This window comes from Tachysurus fulvidraco, chromosome 3 (assembly GCF_022655615.1).
Source record: "Tachysurus fulvidraco isolate hzauxx_2018 chromosome 3, HZAU_PFXX_2.0, whole genome shotgun sequence".
In the NCBI taxonomy this organism is placed as follows: Eukaryota; Metazoa; Chordata; class Actinopteri; order Siluriformes; family Bagridae; genus Tachysurus; species Tachysurus fulvidraco.
In genome coordinates this window covers 15023815-15045000 of record NC_062520.1, presented here as the reverse complement: position 1 = coordinate 15045000, position 21186 = coordinate 15023815, and the positions used below count along the sequence as shown (strand labels likewise).

The following is a 21186-nucleotide window of genomic DNA, read 5'->3' as shown; positions in this document are numbered from 1 at the left end:
GCCAAGACAGCTTCCTTTATTGTATTTGTTTTAGATTTATTACAAAGTTGCTGTTGTAATTGTAACAGCTTCTGCGTTTGAGTAAGAACAAGCTTCATTGAGCTAATGTAGAACTATTATCCTCAAATATTCAGCTCAGAACTGTGTATTTTAGCTAAACTGTGGCGATCCGCACCGGCCAAAAATGCACTGCATTGCTGTGTAAGAGCAGTGCTTTGCATCAATGACAGTGTGTGTCCTTGTTTTACACCTTATTTTCCTCTTTCTCTCTCTCTCTCTCTCTCTCTCTCTCTCTCTCTCTCTCTCTCTCTCTCTCTCTCTCTCTCTCCCCCTCCTTTTCTCCTCACTTATTTCACAGAAATACACCCACTCAAATGCAAACATTCATATCCGCTGTATCACTTGGTGGCTCTCATTCATGCTGTAGCTGTGAAGAGCAGGAGGACTCGGGTGGAGGATTGCACTGCCTTCTGGCTCTCCTCTTCCATACACTGTTGTGTTTGAACAGCTGACACAAAGCGGAATTACAAGCCTATTTTTACTGTGAGTACTCTAATGTATTTGAAATAAAGAGAAGCGGAGGTGGTTTCTACACGGGGTAATTGCGTGTACTTGTAATTACTTCTGTAAATGGGTGTTGAGTTACTAAGAATGTAGTCCATGACACAGCAGTACTTGGGTGAACTCTCATGGCATATCTGCTTGGCGTGAAATCAGTGTGTCCGTGTACTATTAGACAAGGTGATCATTTATCCTTTGACTTGAACTTGTGCTGATGTGCCATGTTTTTATGCTGTATTCTCAGCATACTTTGAGTTACATTTGTTATTACATAAACCACATTCCTAAAAGTGAAGTTGGCCTAGTGCTAAATCCACACACTTGCTCTAACACAAATATTTATCTGAAATGAGAGCCTTTGTCGTGATATTTAAAGGTAATAGATTTTCTAACAGTCATATTAACATGGTACCTGTTGAAGTAATGATCCACTCTCTGAGTTATGAAAACTGTTGTCAGTCATCACTTTGCAGCTTTCCTTTTTTAAATCCTTAATGTCCGTGACTGCCAGTACGAGTCTCTGTCTGGCTGGCTGGCTGGTTGTCTCTTTCTCTCTCACTCTCTGTCTCTCTGTCTCTCTCTCTCTCTCTCTCTCTCTCTCTCTCTGTCTCTCTCTCTCTCTCTCTCTCTCCATCACGGAAAGGATAGTGAAGTGCAGTTAAAGGGCACTTCTGAAAGGCATAGTGAGACTTACTCATTAACCCTGATTTGTTTCTAGAAGGTTAAGCAAGGGGAGAGTGAAGAGGTGACTGTAAGGAGAAACTAAAGAGGCTCTGAAGCACCGCCGAAGGATGACTAACCTTATCAAAGCGCCCTGTGGCGGCTGAGGAGGTGGTTGTTCTCGTTCGTTAGGGTGCAGCAGGGTGTCTGATTCATACACGTTCTCACTGGCAATGGCTACATTTCATTCACTTCCTGATGTGGGTAGATTCTTTCACTTGGCGTCACACTTGAAAAGGCAGGGAGCCGGCGATTGACGGGACCGCATCGAAAGTTGATGTGGGCGACTTGGCAGTGAAAGCAGCTTCAGTTGTTCCAAAGAATAAATGAATGAAACGGACACTGCTTGTAAATTAGATGAATTGTTATCCTTTCTGAATGCTGTTCGTATGTTGCTTATTGTACATTCCATTCACAGCTCAGTCAGCAGTAGTAGATGCTGCTTTGTTTGTTTGTTTGCTTTTTTTAACTTGTGATCTCAATCCTTGAGATCATGAAACTTTTCTTCTTCAGCATGTTCTCAGAGAAGGAAAGTAGCTTTTTGCATCTCCAGCTTTTCTGGAACAGTCTCAGCTCTCAGGTTCATAGCAGTGCAACCCTGCAAAAATAAATTTTCCAGCTTTTTTCCCTTTCATTTGAACCTTCATTTGTTTGCCTGACTTTGGTGTTGTATGCAAGATCCATTTTTTTATATATATTTGTTAAACTTTTCATTCCATTTTAAATCCATTTTAAATTACAGTAAATCATTCCATTTTATCTCTACTGTAATTGGAAATAAGATTTGGCATGGATTTAAAGAGGCAACAAGATGCAAACAGGTTGTGTCTGTTGTTTTTTTTTTTTTTTTTTTTTTTAGATTAGTCATAAGTCTTGCTTCCTGCTGTTTAATTTTGGTTACATTAAATTGGGATGGATTGTGATACTGAGATTTTTTACCTCAATATATATAATGTACATGTCCACATTTAAGTTGTTTGCTTTAGTGTAAATATGTTTATGTGTTTGGCTGAAAAATGAAGCCATGGTCTTTGTTGTGGATTCTGATCATTTTCAGTAAAGTCCTTCAGGGTGGTGATGTTTTTTTTGTTTTTTTTGCTCCATGATGGCATTGATGTCCCTGCCAGTTTGGGCAGGTGGTGAGCTGTGCCTTTGACTCCTGTAGTGTGGCATTTTAAAGGGTCGGCCAGTGCTGCCGGTTTATTTTGAATGAACATGTTGAACACCCTGCAAGGGGTAGGTGGGGTCATGAGACAGTGCCACTCACGTGCCGAGGTCAGTCTGATTGCCCACTTCCTGCTGCCAGCATGTTGCTGTACTCGGAGAGGATGCTGGGAGACAAATTTAGAGCTCCAACTCACCCTCCATCTGCCACGGCTAGCTGTAAGCCCGTCTCTATGGGAACCGCCACTAGGCTGCCAGGAGTGAAAATAGGAAGAGAGACAGTACAGTTTGTATATAAATATATAAACTATTTATTAAGAATAGATGGGTTTCCATGCAAAAATGGAAGCAAGAATGATGACATATTACTGTTCATCTGTTTCAATATAATCAAACAGTATGATAATAGTAAATTATAAGTGTGGAGAATATCAGCTTGCCATCCACAATAATGACATCATCTCAAACACAAAGGCTTCACATTTTCAGGGTCCCCCTGCAAACTATAAACAAAATTCAACTGCATTCACATAATATCTGACATGAAAGTAAAGCTACCTTATGCAGAAGCAACTGGCATTCGCTGCAGAATAGTCAGCAGAAAGCAAAGGAATGTGTTTAATAATGAGCAAAGTGCTTATATAAGCTTATGTTTATATATATATATATATATATATATATATATATATATATATATATATATATATATATATATATATATAAACAAGCTTTGGCATACACAAAAATATTTTTACCAGAAATGACATTAAAATCTTTTCTTTTTTATTTTAAACCTTGCCTTGGCTGTCTGCCTGCAGAGTTTATGTTGGGTTAAAAAGCTACCTAAATCTCAACCTAAATATACATCATGCAAAAATCCAGTCAGCCAAGCATGGGGCAGCAGTGCAATACATAAAGCATATACAGGTCAAGAGCTTTCCAATTTGAGTAGGAGAAAAATAAAAATTTTTGAGTGACTTTGGCCTGTTTGTTGGTGCCAGATGGGCTGGTTTGAGTACTTCAGAAACTGCTGATCTCCTGGGATTTTCATGCACAACAGTCTCTAAAGTTTACACAAAATGGTGTGAAAAACAAAAACATTCAGTGAGCCGCGGTTCTGCGGGCAGAAATGCCTTGGCCATGAGAGCGTTCTGAAGAGAATGGTCAGGCTGGTTTTTGCTGATGGGAAGGATTTAGTAACCAGTTGGTAAAACTGTGGTGAGCAGAAAAGTATCTCAGAACACACATGGTGTATCTTATTGTGTATGTATTTCGGCTGCAGAAAGCACATCAGGCTCCACTCCTGTCAGCCACAAATCTGCGGTTACAGTGGGCACAGACTCCCCAAAACTAGACCACTGCTGCTTGGGCAATCACCATAAGATTCTATATGTGTCCTTCTTGTTTATCTCAGATATTAGAAAGTTTAACACCCTGTGGACGAGCCAGGACAGAAATTATACATCCCTTCTTAAGCATACAAAGCCTGAATGTATCTACGCATGCAGCATAGCAGGAGTACAGGATGAAGCTCTGCTGTAAGACTACACAGACCATTAACACCTAAACAAAACACAATTGCGTAGTAAACATTGTGCACACAACAAAACACATAAGCCACAAGCAAAAAAAAACAACACAAAGACACAAGAAATCGACCATTACACGATACAAAAACAATCATATTGTAGAGATTCCAATGGTATAAGTATAAGCACTTTGTGACCAAACAAGAAAGACCATCATTTTTTATTAACCACGAACTAGTTAGTTGGTGAGTTATTTTGTTATTTATTTTGTTATTTATTGATTTTTTTTCTTTCAGACTCAGGCACCACCTCCTAAAAATATCTGGCCTTGTTTCCTTTTTATTTATTTATTTATTTATTTATTTATTTATTTATTTATTTATTTATTTATTTATTTATTTATTTAAATTAAAAGATTTTATTTAAAAGCTTCTTTTTTTGATGGGTTACATTTTAATTGAAATTCTTTCATATGAGACTAAAAGAAAACCCTGATTCTAGCACATCTGCTTATTTTTTAGTAATTTTAATTATGAGGACTTGGTTTGCTGTCCATTCCACAGCTCTCACTTATAAACAGACTGAGGTGGCTGGAATTACAGTTATGATGTCACTAAATATTATTGCCAACAAAAAATTGACACTGACAGGAAAGTGTATTTCGCATTCTAATGCTTTATAACCATTATGCGATTACATTAAAATGGTTTATTATAAGCAGTTGAATGGGACACATTATATGCTCAAAAAGTATGAACTATCAAGGGAAATGCGTTATTGTCAGCAACTGTGTTCCAGTATACTGTTCTGTTGCTCCCGACATGGCTATATTCACTGTAACCAAACAGTGCATAGAAATTAGGTATTAAGAGTATTAAGATCTCTGACAGATTGTACCATGACCTGACATGAAATAAATGCTTATGCAGTACAGTTTGCTGATGACTTAATAGTTACTAGCTGCCAAAAAGTTATTAACATGAAAGCATTAATAGGAAATGTGCCTTCTATCTAACATTCAATCCTTGTTTTTTTCACCATTCTTGGCCAAATTGGATACAACAGGTTCTCAGAACATGGTAAACAGAAAATGTGTTTATTTACGGTTCATCAGTTTATCTGTGCACAATGCCAAAGTATCATAAAAAAGTATCATAAATTTCTTTATAAATCACCCATCTTTTTTCCTTTATACGTATGTTGTTGGACTCAATATGTGACTGCTGGAAAACTTTCAGACTGAATTTCTGTTGGTCATAAATCCACACAGAATACAAGACATTAATACTGAGACTACATAAATTAGCTGTAGTTTTGAGACAAGCATTATGTTCTTCAGAATATAATACATTTTTTTCTGAGTATTTCTTAAAGTTGCAGGATAAATTCTTTTTCTTTTGGTAGAACATTTCCATTGCATCAACATTGGAAGAACATTGGGTAACAAGGGTTGTATTTTCCACTGTGCAGGTTAATCTTGTGTGAGTGGAAAAAGTCAACATGCATTTAGAGAGAATTCAAGCCCAATAAAATGCACACCATCTAGCATGCCTAAATACTAACGATTCTTGTGGTCTAGTGAAACTGATATTAGTATAATAGTAGTGTTTTGGGACATAACAGACAATAATCAAGTCTCTATTTTTGATGAAAATCTTTTTATTATGCACTCCGCAGAGCAGAATGTTTTAATGAATTACTGTGTACACTGTACATGTGTGCATATGGTGGTTGCTGTCAAGATTAAGCTACTGAGTGGACCTATTTAGTGAATTCAGTGTTCTGAAAAATTTCACCAGCTTAAGATTCCACATTCTTACTGTTTAAGCTCCATCGGACTGATCATTTAGGTATCAGATTTTCTCTTCATCCTTCCCTTGCCCAGCAGTTCTCTGTTGTATTTGCATTTGCATTCACTTATCATTGTTTGTTTTCTGTCCTTATGCGATTTCTAGACACTCTGTCATGTTATACTAAACTGAGTCTCAGTCTTTTTAAACATCAGTTAGAAGAGAAGCATGTGGTATTTTTTTCATGTGAGGTGTTATTTCATAATTAATAGCAATATACATTGCTGTTTTTTGTAATGTCTTCTTTCGGGTGAACCTCTGTTGACTGAGTCATTTTCTTGACCAACAGAAGTGGAACTAAATAAAGAAGAAGAACATTTGTGTCACAATGAAATAATTTTCTTGCATATATCATATTGGATCAGAGCACAGGGTCAGCCATGATATCGTTCTTCTGGCCCAGTTGTGTTAGCATTATATTGTGAGATGCTTTTCTGCTTAAAGAGTAATTATTTGAGTCTTTGTTGCTTTGAATCATTCTGTCCATTCTCCTCTTTCTGCTGTCATCTGTATGGCATTTCCACTCTCAGAACTGCCAATCACTAGATAGTTGGTGTTTTTTGCACTGTATGAACATTCTAGAGACTTCTGTGTTTCTCAGGAGATCAGCAGCTTCCAAAATACTCAGGCCAGCCTGCCTTGCATGAACAGCCATGACGTGGTCAGAATTAATTACATTTTTTTGTATATTCTGAAACTTTTGACCAGTATCTGTATGAATGAATGAGATGCACTTTGCCATAAGATTGGCTGATTGAATAATTGCAAAAATGTTTAGGCATACAGTTGTTCTTGTTAAAAACCCTGTGAGTGTACTGTGGTATGCACAATAAAGCCGAAATTTGTGAAATGTGCATACCGTAGGTTGTGATGTATATTTGTTACTGATCATTTAAATCTGTACATGCTATAAAGTTGTTAATGTCTGTATAATATGTCAATTGTAAACCCAAAACTGACTGGGAAACTAAAGGATGAGTTCTAATACATGTCTATAGAGGGTACAACACAACTGGGTAATAGATGATTAGCTAATTATGCACTTGTTTAAAAACAAACAATAAAATTCATTAGCAACTATTTGGCATTGTATTGCACCTTAGGGCTTTCAATCTAAGACTCTCATTGGCTTAAATCCACAGCACCATCTAATGGACATCTCTCAATAGGTCTTTCTTGGTGTTTGTTTTAATAGTTTTGTGGGTTTATTGTAGTTTGCTTATAAGTAAGTTTGCATATGCACCCTTACCTAAGAATTATGCTCTTCTCTGTCAAACATTAGCAGTCAGCATCAGCTACGTAAGACCAAGGTCTAGAGCTTAGTGTATGTGTGGTGCATTCAATAATTACTTCAAAATCTAACTGTTGTGTGTTCAGAGCCATATACTGCATCTCAATTTCAACACCCAAATGTGTCAAGTTATTCATGCTGAACATGAATTGATAAATACATATTGTCTTTGAAAAATGAAAATGGAAAATACAGTTTGTCCGGAATTCAGAGACTTAGACAGAAATGGAATATATAAGCTTCATAAACAGCTAGGTTCTGTCCTGAACATTTGGCACTGAACGTAATAGTGTAGTTCTTTTGGCTATGATATATATTTTAAAATATACTGGATTAATTTAAAAAAATTCTGTCTTTTGCAGCAATTATAATAAACTGCTACAGTATAGTTAATGTGAACGCATGTAAGTTCACAAAGTGAAATACTTTTCTTTTTTCTGTTTTCCTATAGGGGCTCTGCTGTGTGGTCATATGTCAACTTGGGAGAAGAAAAGGGCTTGAACACCTTCTCATTTTGGGGAGAAAATCATTCAGATATAGTCTGTATTTTCCTCTTTCCTTCCAAGTGCCAAAGGAATGAAACGATGATTAATTTGGGTTGGGATGAAAGGGTATCAGCATAGAAAATATATCTGCTCTTCTTTGGTCCAGTTTAATTTCTTCATCTGATCCGTGCACACTTGTACATACTTTGCAAGTCATGTGCTATTTTTCTTTAGATGATTCTGTGCTGTGGGAAATAATGCTAAGGGGTGAGGTTGTCATAAAGGCATTCCCAGTGTGTCCATAAGGCCTTCTCCCTACATTCTATGGAGGCAGAGCATAGCCGGCCGTCTGATGGGGAGCGAGCTGGTGGACAACAATCTGTGTCTGAATCTTCATTTACGGGTAGACTTCCTCAAATACAGGAACAGTCTACCTTGCTACCAATTCATGGATCACATGGCCGGCATCAAAAAAGGCAGCCAAAACGACGTGATTTGCTCCAGAGGCAACAGCAACAGCAGTCTCAGATGGGGGAAGCTTGGCAACTACAAGATGTCCCAGGCCCCTCTGGAGGAAGCTATCCGTCATCATCTCTTGAATCCTCTACCCATGTCACTCATCTTCAGAGTATTCCATCTTGCCGCAGTCAGGAAGAAGGCACAACATCTAGAAGGGAACGTAAGCCCCAAAAGCCAGGGAAATATGTGTGCTCATACTGTGGAAGGCCATGTGCAAAACCCAGTGTGCTCCAAAAACATATCCGTTCCCACACAGGAGAAAGACCTTATCCTTGTGTACCTTGTAGTTTCTCATTTAAGACTAAAAGTAACCTGTACAAACATCGTAAATCCCATGCCCATCGAATAAAAGCTGGCTTGGCATCTAGACGTGAAGAGTCCAGTTTCAGTGGAGCTGAAGGTGGTACAGTAGGAGATGAACAGGAGGAAGCAACAGAAGCAGACAGCACAGAGTCTGAAGATGAGACTGGGCAGCATCAGCCACATTCTTCTCAAGATAGGCCAGCTCTAAGAAAAAGCTCCAAGTTTGAAATCTCATTTTCAGAAGAAGGACTAAAAACAGAGGACTCCCAAGCAATCAAACAAAGGCTAGCTATGCGACTCAGTGAAAGGAAAAGAGCTCCCATGGAATCACCAAATGAGAGCCCATCATCTTCGCTGGGTCCTGGTAGTAAGGGTAGTACTGAATCTGGCTACTTTTCTAGCTATGGAAGTGCTGAACTATCCCAGGTGAGCCCTCCCAATGCCAATGTTAAATCTTATGCTGAAATTATTTTAGGAAAGTATGGACGGTTAGGTCAGCAACAGAGAACTCCCCACCAACATCATCAGTCATCATCATCATCATCATCTTTGGGACATGAGGAAAAATCCATCCCTTTTACTGTGCCCAAAACTCAAGTCATTGAACATATTACAAAATTAATTACTATAAATGAAGCTGTAGTTGACACAAGTGAAATTGATAGTGTCAAACCTAGACGTTCTTCCCTCTCTAGGAGAAGTAGTATTGAGTCTGCTAAGTTTTCTTCACCAAAAGATCCAAAGGAAGATTTCCCTGGCACTAGTGGCACTACCGGACAAATTATTTTAAGTAGTTATGCCACTGACTTACAGCATTCACAATTAATTGAAGGCACACTTTCTAGTCATTGTCCCAGTGTTCTTTTGAGGAGCCATTCAGTTCCATCCTCTAGTGTCAAAGATGATCCTACTAGCTCGTCTTCAAACAGATTTCGTCTCAGCCAATCTTTTGATGAGCAGCAGGCTGTATCAGCGGAGCTGAGAGCTGGCCACCATCATCGAATGTTAAGACGCCAGCCTGCCATTGAAATGCCAGTTGGTGTTGACCTTAACACAGAAACTGGCCTCTGTGTTCCCACAGAATCAGGATGTAAGCAGCAAAAGGGAATGCAACTTTATGAGTGTGAGATATGTGGAACTCACTTGATAAAAAAGGACAGTTATGAAGCACACAGAGTTTCGTGTATGAATAAGCCTTCACAGGAACAGCAGTGTGAGACTAAAGTGGCTGCTGAACAAGATCATCGACAAATAATGCACTATAAGTTTAAAGCAATGGCCATGGCTATACGAAAGAGGAGGAAAGAAGAAAGTCTAGAGGAGGATCCTCCTAGTCCAGGTCCAGCAGCGATATCTTTTAGCAGCCATCTCACCACTTCAGCAATAGGGAAAAAAGATGATTTTCAGGGCTTCTCAGGTACAACACCACATATTGAACCAGAAAAAATTGGCCCTTGCAAAGGAATATCTGTAATCCAGCACACCAGCTCCTTTGAAAAACAGGAAAGCATGTCTGTAGATATTCAGGAGTCAGAATTGGAACAGAAACAATCAGAGGAGCCCAAGCAAACCTTTACATCCAGGTTAGTTCGACAACCCAAAATTCAAGTGCCAGAGATCTTGGTGACAAAAGAGCCAGATCCTGAGATGGTTTCACCACCAGCAAGTACATATATTCCAAAAGAATTAGAGAAGGAGGAGTTCCAGTGGCCACAGCGTAGTCAAACTCTTGCTCAGCTTCCTGCAGAGAAGCTACCTCCAAAAAAGAAGCGTCTCCGATTGGCAGAAGCACCACAGTCATCAGGAGAATCTAGCTTTGAATCAGTTTCCCTATCACGCAGTCCTAGCCAAGAGAGTAATGTTTCCCACACTTCTAGTCGGTCTACATCTTTTGACGAATCAGGAAAGGTTGACCCTGAAATGCAGGCTGGTACATGGAGCTCCCAAGGGTCTCACATGCTGACTGTACCAGGTGCCTATCAACATTATCACAGGGAAATGCATCGCTCTGCCTCTGAGCAGGCTCCTGCAAGTCCACCACACCCTGCACAGATAGTAGAGACAAGAAGCAAGTCATTTGACTGTGGATCTCTGTCTCAAAGGCCTACTTCATCTTCATGGAAAGAGAGGCGAAAATGTCTCTTGGTGAAACATGCGACCCTTGAGAAGCCAGATCAGGAAGAATTATCATCAAGTATCCAACAGTCTTATTCTGGCCATTCTGCTCTCACAGTTGGTGAGCACAGACCAAGCACCACTTCTAGACTTAGCCCAGAAACTTTAGGGAAAACTTTGCAGCTTTTTCAGACTCCCCTCCCTCTTCCAACTACAGTTTACCCTCTGACTAGACCAGAAATATTTTCCTCACATCAGATAACTGGACTTCTACCAGTTACAACACTATCTGAGGTCCTTTCTAGTCATATGCTTCAGCAGGCTCTCATACAAACAGTGCCATCTACATTTCAGCCAAGGCCATTTCATTTAGCTGAGCACCTAGGCCTTCCTGTTCAGCCTTTTCCTACTTTGCTCTCTCTGCAGTACCCAACAAGTGGTCTTATCATTCAGGATCCCTTGGCTTCACCGATTGGTGAGTCTAGTTCTTCTTCCAGTACACATAAAAGAGGTTCTCCGTATCACCATCTTGTCACTCGGCACCAGCCTCGCCCCATCATTGCTACTTGCCTTGAGCAGCTTAGACCAGTGGTGTCACTTGTGGTGCCTGTGCGCTTACAGACTCACATTCCTACTTATGCGAGTGCCATGTACACAACCATTTCGCAGATTTTAGCCACAACCCGGTCTCAGCAACCAATTTGCTGTACAGCCATGGTCATCATGGAGAAATTTGAGGGAACTAAAGTTCAGAGATCTTACCTAAGGCTCCCTACGCCTAATCTCAAGACCTGCATACCTTTATCCCTTCCTTTAGAATTTCGAACAGAAACTGCATCTGATGATAGTTGTGGGCCACTTTGTCCTGGAGGAAATAAGCGAATGCTTTCCCCTGCAGGTAGTCTAGAACTCAGCTTAGAGGCACAACGACAACAGAAGCGAATCAAGGAGGAAGAAGAAGCAGAAGAAAGTGGAGAAGAAAGTAAAAGCTGTGAGAAGTTTCTGGAGGAAAACAAAGGAACTAACAAGGAGGGGCTAAGGAACAGAAAAGGAGCAGAGGTAGTTGTGGAGAAAGAACAAGAGGGGGAAGGAAAGAAATCTGAATTTGTGGTGAATGAACCAGAGATTTCCCAGGTGGAAACTGGACCTAAAAAAGAGGAATGGCGGGAAGAGGGCCACAGATGTGTATCAGTGGTTGAGATTCCAGAGAGAGACACAGATTCCGCTGACCCTTTATACCCCAGCCTTCATACCAGTACATCAGTGAGCTGGTGCTACCTGAATTATTTGAAACCTAACCCATCAGCCCATACAAATCCACAAACATCAGTTTATTCCTCTTGGAGTGTGAGCATGTATAACCCTAATCTTCCTGGTCTGTCCACCAAAATTGTAATGTCACTACTGTGTTCGAAGCAAACGTACAGCTCCGAGGTATATACCATGGCTACAACACCACCTCTAACAACTGACCAGCTGGTTGGCAACAAAACCCCCAGGGTATCTGAGGTAAATTTTACTGTAATTTTCTACAAAATCCTATTGATTTTAGTAATATTGTATATAGTTTAGTATTATTTGGGTACAGATGTGTCATGTTATGTCGGTTTGGGGTACAGGTACATGCCAAAACACTGAACACTCCTGTCAAAGAGAAAGAAAAGCCTCAAACTAAGAGGGTTGAGAAAGATGTGAGAAGTACAGAGGAAACTCCTACCACCTCAAAGCAGCACAGTGAGCCACTTCGTGTTCGCATCTTTGAGGGAGGGTGAGTGATTTATTTTGCTTTCAGATAATAATTTATGCATAATTATGTCATTTTCTAAAATCTGAGTCTTGTTCCAATGTTGTATATCTTGTACAACCCCACCAAAGTCTGCATAGATTGGAAGCTTGTTTTTAGACAGTTCATCACTTCTATTCTTTGGCACTACTGGTTGCATTTTGAGTAACAAAGGCAAGGTATACTGGACTATATTCAGTACCATCTCTCTCTTTTGGGCTTTATACTCCCAAAACAAAAAAAATATAGAGAGAGTGCTCTGTTATCTTGAGAGAAATTTATGGCTGAAGTCTGCAGCTTATTGAAATCACATCAGCTCGAAAATGAGTGTCCACTGATTCATGACTGACTTTTTTTTAAGGTTTATTGGTTTTTCTGGAATAATGCCTATGGTACGGCTCCATGTGAATCCACAAGAAGATTAGGTCATTTGTTTTATGTATAGTTTTGAACACTGCTCTTTGTGGTTGAAAGAAAAACATTCCATCTTTACTGTATGTTTGTTATTTGAGTATAAAACAATACATTTACATATTTATCTGTTAAGGTATCATTGTTTCAAATGGATAAAGCACCAAACCTTTTTTACACTTTTTTTTTTACACAGTTATAAAAACTATTGTCAGAAAAAGTAAATCACTACAAAGTAAAAACTATTAGTAAAACAAATGGATGTATGAAAATAAATTATTATTACTCGAGTATCTCACATACTGTAGGTTTTCTAAGGTCATATTTCCAATTTTGTCATTGGTACTAAAACAGCACACCACATCACACCACACCAGCCTGCTTTACTTTGAAGAATTATGTAAGCGAAATAGATGCTGTATGAGATACAGTCACACACCCACATACTCCCTATTCACATCCGTATCTTTTTGTGCCCTTTCTCTTTCACTCTGTTTCCACTCCACCATTTCTCACATCAGTTCTCATGTATCTCAACATCTCTACTGTCTGCTTACCTCATTCTTTCTTTATAAGATGCAATTACTGACACATTGAGAAAATGATGTAAATATGGTATCTCAATCTCTCTTTTTCTCTGCTCACTCACTCACTCACTCACTCACTCACTCACTCACTCTTTCTTTCTACAGTGCATATGGTTATTTAAAAAAAGATCTTTCTCCTATATCTGCCTATATCACTAACTACAAAACACTGCTAAAGAACTGCTGCCCAAATTATGGCTATTATTTATTATCATATCAAACTGTGAGGTGGTACTTAGTGTTAGGAAAACAATTACATAATGTGAGGTGATATTGATCAAACAATAAGGTCAAATAAGGTTTTGATTAACACTGATTGAGATGCGTACATTTAAATTGACATTTACGCCATTTGGCAGACGCCCTTATCCAGAGCGATGCACAAAAGCGCTTTTAAGTCTCTGTCAATGAATACAAAGCTAACGTAAAGCCAGCCACTGGAACGTTTTGTACAGCTGCTCATGCTACATCCTAGGGCTTCCTAACAAACTTGGAGGAACATGCTAACTGCATACATGAGCTCACAGATGCCGTGTCTCTGATTGACAGTAATGCCATTTCTTCCACCTGGATAGCCTGACTGATTATGCATTATTAGACTTGGATGTTGGGTGATTCAAGTGCCTTATGCAGATATATCATTGAGGACAAAGTAATAAAACAGAAACAAGCTTTAATTATAGCCAGAGCTTTTGAAAATATGCCAGTGTAAAATAAGGACAAATATAGATTTCCTCAGCATGATGTGATACCATGCCATTATCAATCAAATTTTTAGGTAATTATTCATTAAGATCTCCGTTTAGAGTAAACATTTTTGTGTCTCTGTTTCTCTTTAGGTATAAGTCTAATGAAGAGTATATATATGTGAGAGGGAGAGGGAGGGGGAAATATGTGTGTGGTGAATGTGGCATTCGCTGTAAAAAGCCGAGCATGCTGAAGAAACACATCCGCACTCACACAGATATTCGTCCCTATGTCTGTAAGCACTGCAATTTTGCCTTCAAAACTAAAGGTGAGTAACCCAGATTTTATGGCACACTCTACTACTCTCAGCAGATCATAACCACAAACCTTTATGTAAAAGAATAAAAAAATCCATAATGCATTACTGCTCTTTGTTAGTGATCCTTTCATATAACCTTTCATACTTAATTCAATTTTGTAAATTGCTCCTCTATTAATTTCCTTTCTGACAGGGAACCTCACTAAACACATGAAATCCAAGGCACATGGTAAGAAATGCCTGGAGAAGGGAGTGTCTGAATCATCTGTAGATGAGCTGGAGACTGAGGACCCAGGTAGGATGTTCAGATACACTGGTCCAATGAAACAAATTTTATTAATCCATTGCTTACCCATTCAGATTGCCTGTGTAATAAACAAAAATATCTTTAATTATCGTTGTCTTTTTTTTTTTGGTTTAAATGAAACATTAGGGCATTATTTTATATATATATACATATATATGATATTTCTTCTGTGGAAGAGCTTATCCAGGAAGTTTAAATCACAACCAAGACCCAGGTGTAGAAATTTGTAATAGCCTAAAGTTAAGTCACTTTTACCTCAGTAATGTAGTCTTGAATTTGTATACAAATTATGCAGGAAATAAAGAAAGAAGACTCCACACCATTTGTTTACTCTTCTGAGCATCTGTGAATGCTTCAAAGTGTTTTATTTATTTATCCCCTGCTTCTTTTGAAACGACAAAGAAACGATCATTCTATAATCTTAATGGTAGGTTTATTTTAACAATGAGAGACAGAATATCAAAAAATAAATAAATAAATAAAATGCATTTCAAAAAAGTTATAATTGATTTGCAGTTTAATGAGTGAAATAAGTATTTGATCCCCTATCAAACTCTTAAAGGGAGTGCTTCTAACCTCAGCTTGTTACCTGTATAAAAGAAACCTGTCAATCTATCAGGTTCCAAAGACCAAAGAGCTGTATACTGTAAGGATGTCAGGGACAAGATTGTAGACCTACAGTACACAAGGCTGGAATGGGCTACAAGACCATCGGCAAGCATCTTGGTGAGAAGGTGACAACAGATGGTGTGATTATTTGCAAATGGAAGAAACACAAAATAACTGTCAGTCTCCCTCAATCTGGGGCTCCTTGCAAGATCTCACCTTGTGGAGTTTCAGTGATAATGAGAACGGTGAGAAATTAGCCTACAACTACACGGGAGGCAGCTGGGACCATAGTCACAGAGAAAACAATTGGTAGCACATTATGCTGTGAAGGACTAAAATCCCGCAGCCCCCGCAAGATCCTTCTGTTTAACAAAGCACATGTACAGGTCCGTCTGAAGTTTGCGACTGAACATCTGAATTATTCATAGGAGAACTGGGTGAAAACGTTGGTCAAAGGAGACCAAAATCGACCTCTTTTGCATAAACACAACTTGCAGTGTTTAGAGGAGGAGGAATGCTGCCTACAGTATGACCCCAAGAACATCATCCCCACCATCAAACATAGAGGTGGGGACATTATGCTTTTGCCAGGGCAACAAAGGAGTGGCTCAAGAAGAAGCACATTAAGGTACTGGATTGGCTTTGCCAGTTTCCAGACCTTAAACCCATAGAAAATCTGTGGAGTGAGCTGAAGGTTTGAATTGCGAAACGTCAGCCTCGAAATCTTAATGACTTGGAGATGATCTGCAAAGAATAGAGGGACAAAATCCCTCCTGATATGCGTGTAAACCTGGTGACTTGTTTTGCAAAGGGGACAGACACTTATTTCACTCATTAAAATGCAAATCAATTTATAACTTTTTTGAAATGCGTTTTTCAGAATTTTTTGTTGTTATTCTTTCTCTCTCTGTTAAAATAAACCTACCATTAAAATTATAGACTGATCATTTCATTGTCATTGGGCAAACATACAATATCAGCAGGTGATCAAATCAAATTTTTTCCCTCACTATAAGTTACTCCTAAATTGTCTTTGTTATGGTTCATTTTTATTTTGATATCTTGTTTTTTTTTTTATAAAAGTTAAATAAACATTTAAATGAAAAAAAGAATATTTACAAATATATATATCTACCCATATAACTACCTTTATCCATGACAAATTACTATTATAAAAGCAGACATTTTCATAATAGAAAATACAAAGCTTACCATTTTACAACCATGAGTTTTTGCATCATGTATGTGATTTTTATTTTCACCCTTGATAGGACCTGTGGGTGAATTTTATCATTCAGTTTCTTGGTGTCCAAACCTTGAAAATCATCTGTACCATTAATACAATAATAAATGTGGTCGTGCTTTCTTTGGCACTCAAGCACAGTTTGCTCAGGATTTGTGAAGGCCAGTTGAAATTGACTGGTCTGACATAAAGAGAGGTTCTCTAATCTGGACTCCAATTTCTGTTGGTATGCTGTATATAGAACTGAAAATAAAAGACACCCATCTCTTTCTCCCTGCCAGACTGAGGAGCACCAAGGACACTATATTCAAGCTTGTGCTATTCAGCAGGCTTTAAATATAGTCATGAATGGAGTAGGCACAATACAGTTGTTTTGAACACTCTTATTTAATTAATTAATGAACATTTATTGTCCGACTGTATGAGGTTTTTTGTAATATACCTGCACTGCTCTGTCTTATTGCATTATTGCTCAGGCATCTGTGTATATTATTTACCAGTATGTTTACATTGTAGTTCAAATGTACACCTCTGTTTTAACAACACATTTTGTGTGTGTCAGGGACCAGTGAGGGGCAAGTATATGAGTCAGAAGATCAGGAGGAGCATCAGTTCTCGGACATTGAAGACTCTGAAGATGAGGATGAGGATGATAATGAGGAGGAAGAGGAGGAATTGTCATCCCATGAAGATGCACCTTCATCCTGCTCTACAGATACCCACCAGTCAGACAGTGGTCCGGGTTCACAGACAGGTCCCCCAAGCCTTACTGTTTCAGAAAAAGAAGAAGGAGAAAAGCAGCTCTCTCTTGTCCAAGCATGGAGGAGTGGACACTCTATATCTCCAAACAGCAAGAGGGCACTGTTCTCCTCAAAGGCCTGGGAGCATTCTCCACAAACCTTCTCACCTACTAGTGAAGGCTCACCTCTCCAGAGTGTCTCACCAAGGCTGGAACTGTCGTCTCCCTGTCGACATCTTTCCCCATCTCCTGAGAGAGGCCCATCTCCTCTCACAGCATCCCCGCTCAGGTCTTTCTCCCCACTTCGACCTCTTTCTCCTTCCCGCTACAGGAGCTCCAGAGCACGACTCTCCCCAGCCCCAATCAAAAATCAGCACAGAGCACATAGCTCTCCTGGACACTTCCACTGGGAAACGAGCACTAAGTCCAGAGAAAGCCAGGTGAGTCTCATTAACATGAATTAGGGATGCAAGTGACTTTTCAAATGATAGCACCATTTCAACACATTTAGTATTGTTTGTCTTTTTATACTGTAAATATATCTTTATACAGTAATGAGCATAATATTGTTATTCATTTTGATTCCTTTTTGAGTCTGGTTCCTCTCAATAATTATTTGTCATCCAAGGAGCATTTTCTTATCCTTGATGCCTCAGGCTTTCTCATTACAGAACTTGATCCAGATTTCCCTTGGGCTGCTTGTTATTATGTTGATTATAAAGAGCTCTACAAATAAAAAATGAATTAAACAAAAATGTAATATTGTATCAGCAGTCAGAGATAGATGGTTATTTTGTCCTGCAAGTTTGGTTGACCTTAAACCATCTGCTGGTTTTTACTGTAGTGGAATTTTGGATCTCCTGACATTATTGCAGTTCTTGAAATTAAATCTGAGCTGTGGTTAGACATGTCTTAAATAAACCGTTTTTCAATTCTCATAATGTAGCCTTAAAAAAACTTTTTAAGTGATCAGCGGTATAATTTGTAAGCAAGCAAAAATTGAGTGATGGTAAAAGCTAGTTTGGATAAATTATTTTCATAAATATAAAAATAGTGATGGAAGTTTGATTGTATTCAAATGTCTCCCTCTACAGGAGAGGCCAAGTACACCCAGTACTGCACAGAGTTCACAGAGGTTGAGCCCTCCACATGCCAGCCTGGTGCCCTCTGCCCTACAATTCCCTAACAGTGACCCGCCTACCCATGTACCAGCCCCATCAAGAACTATGGACCGCATGTTCAGCCACCTTCCCTTACATTCACAGCAGCAGGCCAGCATGCCTTACCACATGATTCCAATAGGAGGAATCCAGATGGTACAGCTTAGGCCCAGATCCTGTCCCAAACTAGAGCGAGCTTCCTCTTCCACCCAATCCCCCAGCTCTCCCAAAGAGGAGTTCACATTCTCCCTAAGCAAGAGCTCCTTGAGCACACCATGGAGCATTCATTCTGAAACAAGCCAGAGTGTTAGTGGGACACAGACCCTGGAACACGAATCCAGGCCGTTAGGGCTGCACTGTCCTGCTACAAGCTCCACAACAGCCAAATCTTCTCCACCATATGACTCCGGTGAGCAAAACAAAAAAATGTATATTAAACAATACGGCAGCTTATGGCCCTCCAAGACTCAAGCCATTGTTTCTGAGAAATGTCAAGAGGGCCAAGATACGCTTGAAGGAGACAAGAGAAGCTCTGAAGGCTCTGAGAAGGGATCCAGGGCCTCCTTACACAACAAAAGTGAACAATCAGAGCCAGAGGAGCCTAAAGAAGGCCAGTCCAAAAATGTACCAGCTTCAGAAGAGACTGCAGAAGATAAATCTGTCCAGTCAGATCAGAGCCAGGATAGCAACCCAGATAGCACTTAATAGCCCGGGGGCTTAATCTCAAAATCAATTGATTTATTATTATTATTACTATTCTTTTTTGTTTTGTAATGCTACATTTTTATACAACTTTTCAATACTGTTGGTATCTTGGTATATGCTTGTTTTTGCAATATTCAAGATTGAAATACGATGCACTTTCCCGTTGGACAAATGTTTCTGTAAAAGCGATCAGTTCTGTCCTTGAGTATTTACTGACATTACATTCAATCCTAATGTATCTATTTAAATGTCTATGTAAATTACTTCATAATATTAACTGATTATGAACATTTATAAATGACCAAGTTGAATACTTAAACCAAGAGTAATTCCAATATCTTGTCCCTTGTTCCAGTATTACTCAAAATATAGTTGTGTGCCTTTCCTGTGAGGATTTCTTGCTTGAAGTGTAAAGATGAAGGGTTGTGAATTATTTTATAAATATATGATTTGTGTTTCAGTTGGTATTTGTACAATAGAGTTTTTCTAAATGCAAGTCAGGGTAAAAGAAAGCAGTTTGTACTGAAGTCTGAGATTAAGTGCAACGAAATGAAATTGCACTGAGTCATATTTTTTATATAGATAACAAGATATGCTATGATATTATGTACAGATAAGAACTTTATGACCCATATTTATTGCCATTTGAAAAAAAATATGGAAAAGGTTTTTTTGTTTTGTTTTTTGTTTTTTTTTAAATGAAATTTTTATTCTTTACGAATTTCTTTGAAGAATATTTCTGTTCTGAAGACTTGAATTAAAGAAACTGGACAGGGTGATGCAGTTGGTCAACAGCTATTGGATTGGATGTATCAAGAGCCTTCCAAAATTTGTCACAGGTATGTATTTTTCCTGAACCAATAAAGGTGCACCAGGAATTACTGAATATATCTTATTGTCAGATTTTTACGTCACCACCAAGCCCTGTAAGGCCTTAGCACTGCAGAGCTTTCTCTTGTTCTAAACCCTAAACCATCATGTTCCATGCGGTCATTGTGTGTGTGTGTGTGTGTGTGTGTGTGTGTGTGTGTGTGTGTGTGTGTGTGTGTGTGTGTGTGTGTGTGTGTGTGTGTGTGTGTGTGTGTGTGTGCGTGTGCGTGCGTGTGCGTGCGTGCGCGTGCGTGCGTGTGCGTGCGCGTGCGTGTGCGTGCGTGCGTGAGAGAGGGAATATTGGTAGGGTTATGTTTCATACTAATAGGATTCATGATTTAACCATCCAAAGAGGATTCAAAACAACTCAGAATTAAAAGTATAATAAAAATCTTCAAAAAACATACACCTGAAAAAGAAGGATAAGTGAGTAAGTGTACATATTAGTAGACTTGGAAAGACTTGACCTTGTAATTGTTGCCAAAGTTTGCACCTAATAAAAAATAATTACATTATAAAAAAGATGTTTTCAATTTTGCTAATAGGGTCTGAAAAGTGATTGTAGCAACGTCTCTCTCCAGTGTACATAACCACTAGCATAGGATAACCATGTGTTTTAATTAAAGCTATGTTATCAAAGTATGAGGATAAGATACTCAATAACAGTTTCATTATAAAATTAATAAACGTATTTTAACACCATATATACAACTGGGACTAAATCAGTCATCAAGAAGTGTAACTGTGGGTCAGCTGTGATTGTGTATTGGATTTACTCCTGCTACAATATTCAGTGTTTATACAGATCTTATAGAGAGGTGACCTATTAAAAATAAAAAAGAAACTAATGTAGCTTTTTTCCAGTGTCTGGAAGAGGAATGAACACCGTTCTTCAAAAAAAAGATTTCTATAGGTTATTTAACACATCTGTCCAAAAACTATAGGTGTTCTAATGAGTGTAAAGGATGTAACATGTAATTGTCATAGTCTTTAAACCATTCTATAAGCCCTCATCCCTTGTGTTCCATTTTCCATGTGAATCAGTGTGGATCATATTTCTGAACCCAAACCCAGTCTACTTCACTGGCTTCACATTACTTCACAAGTCTGGTCCTAAATATATCATTATTTCTTCCTTTACAGGATAAAGATGTTCATGTTTTCAATGGATATTAATATATTTGATTAGATTAGATTAGATTCAACTTTATTGTCATTACACATGTACG

At 38.7% G+C, this 21186-nt stretch overlaps 1 protein-coding gene across 6 annotated transcripts in view; it reads left to right on the top strand.

Moving 5' to 3' along the window:
- LOC113644414 (transcription factor HIVEP3) overlaps positions 1 to 19973 on the top strand; it is a 49346-nt gene extending 29373 nt beyond the window's left edge. For 5 of the 6 annotated variants that reach the window (XM_027149240.2, XM_047810724.1, XM_047810722.1 and 2 more), the window contains 6 exons: positions 7567 to 12046; positions 12157 to 12305; positions 14158 to 14333; positions 14518 to 14619; positions 17046 to 17662; positions 18317 to 19973. In XM_027149240.2, coding sequence (XP_027005041.2) covers positions 7925 to 12046; positions 12157 to 12305; positions 14158 to 14333; positions 14518 to 14619; positions 17046 to 17662; positions 18317 to 19087 — 5937 coding nt within the window. In that variant the 5' untranslated portion in view covers positions 7567 to 7924 and the 3' untranslated portion in view covers positions 19088 to 19973. Of the gene's footprint in view, positions 1 to 358; positions 544 to 7566; positions 12047 to 12156; positions 12306 to 14157; positions 14334 to 14517; positions 14620 to 17045; positions 17663 to 18316 lie in introns of all 6 variants that reach the window. The other variant, XM_027149245.2, reaches the window with a different exon arrangement.
- Positions 19974 to 21186: the final 1213 nt, after the last annotated feature.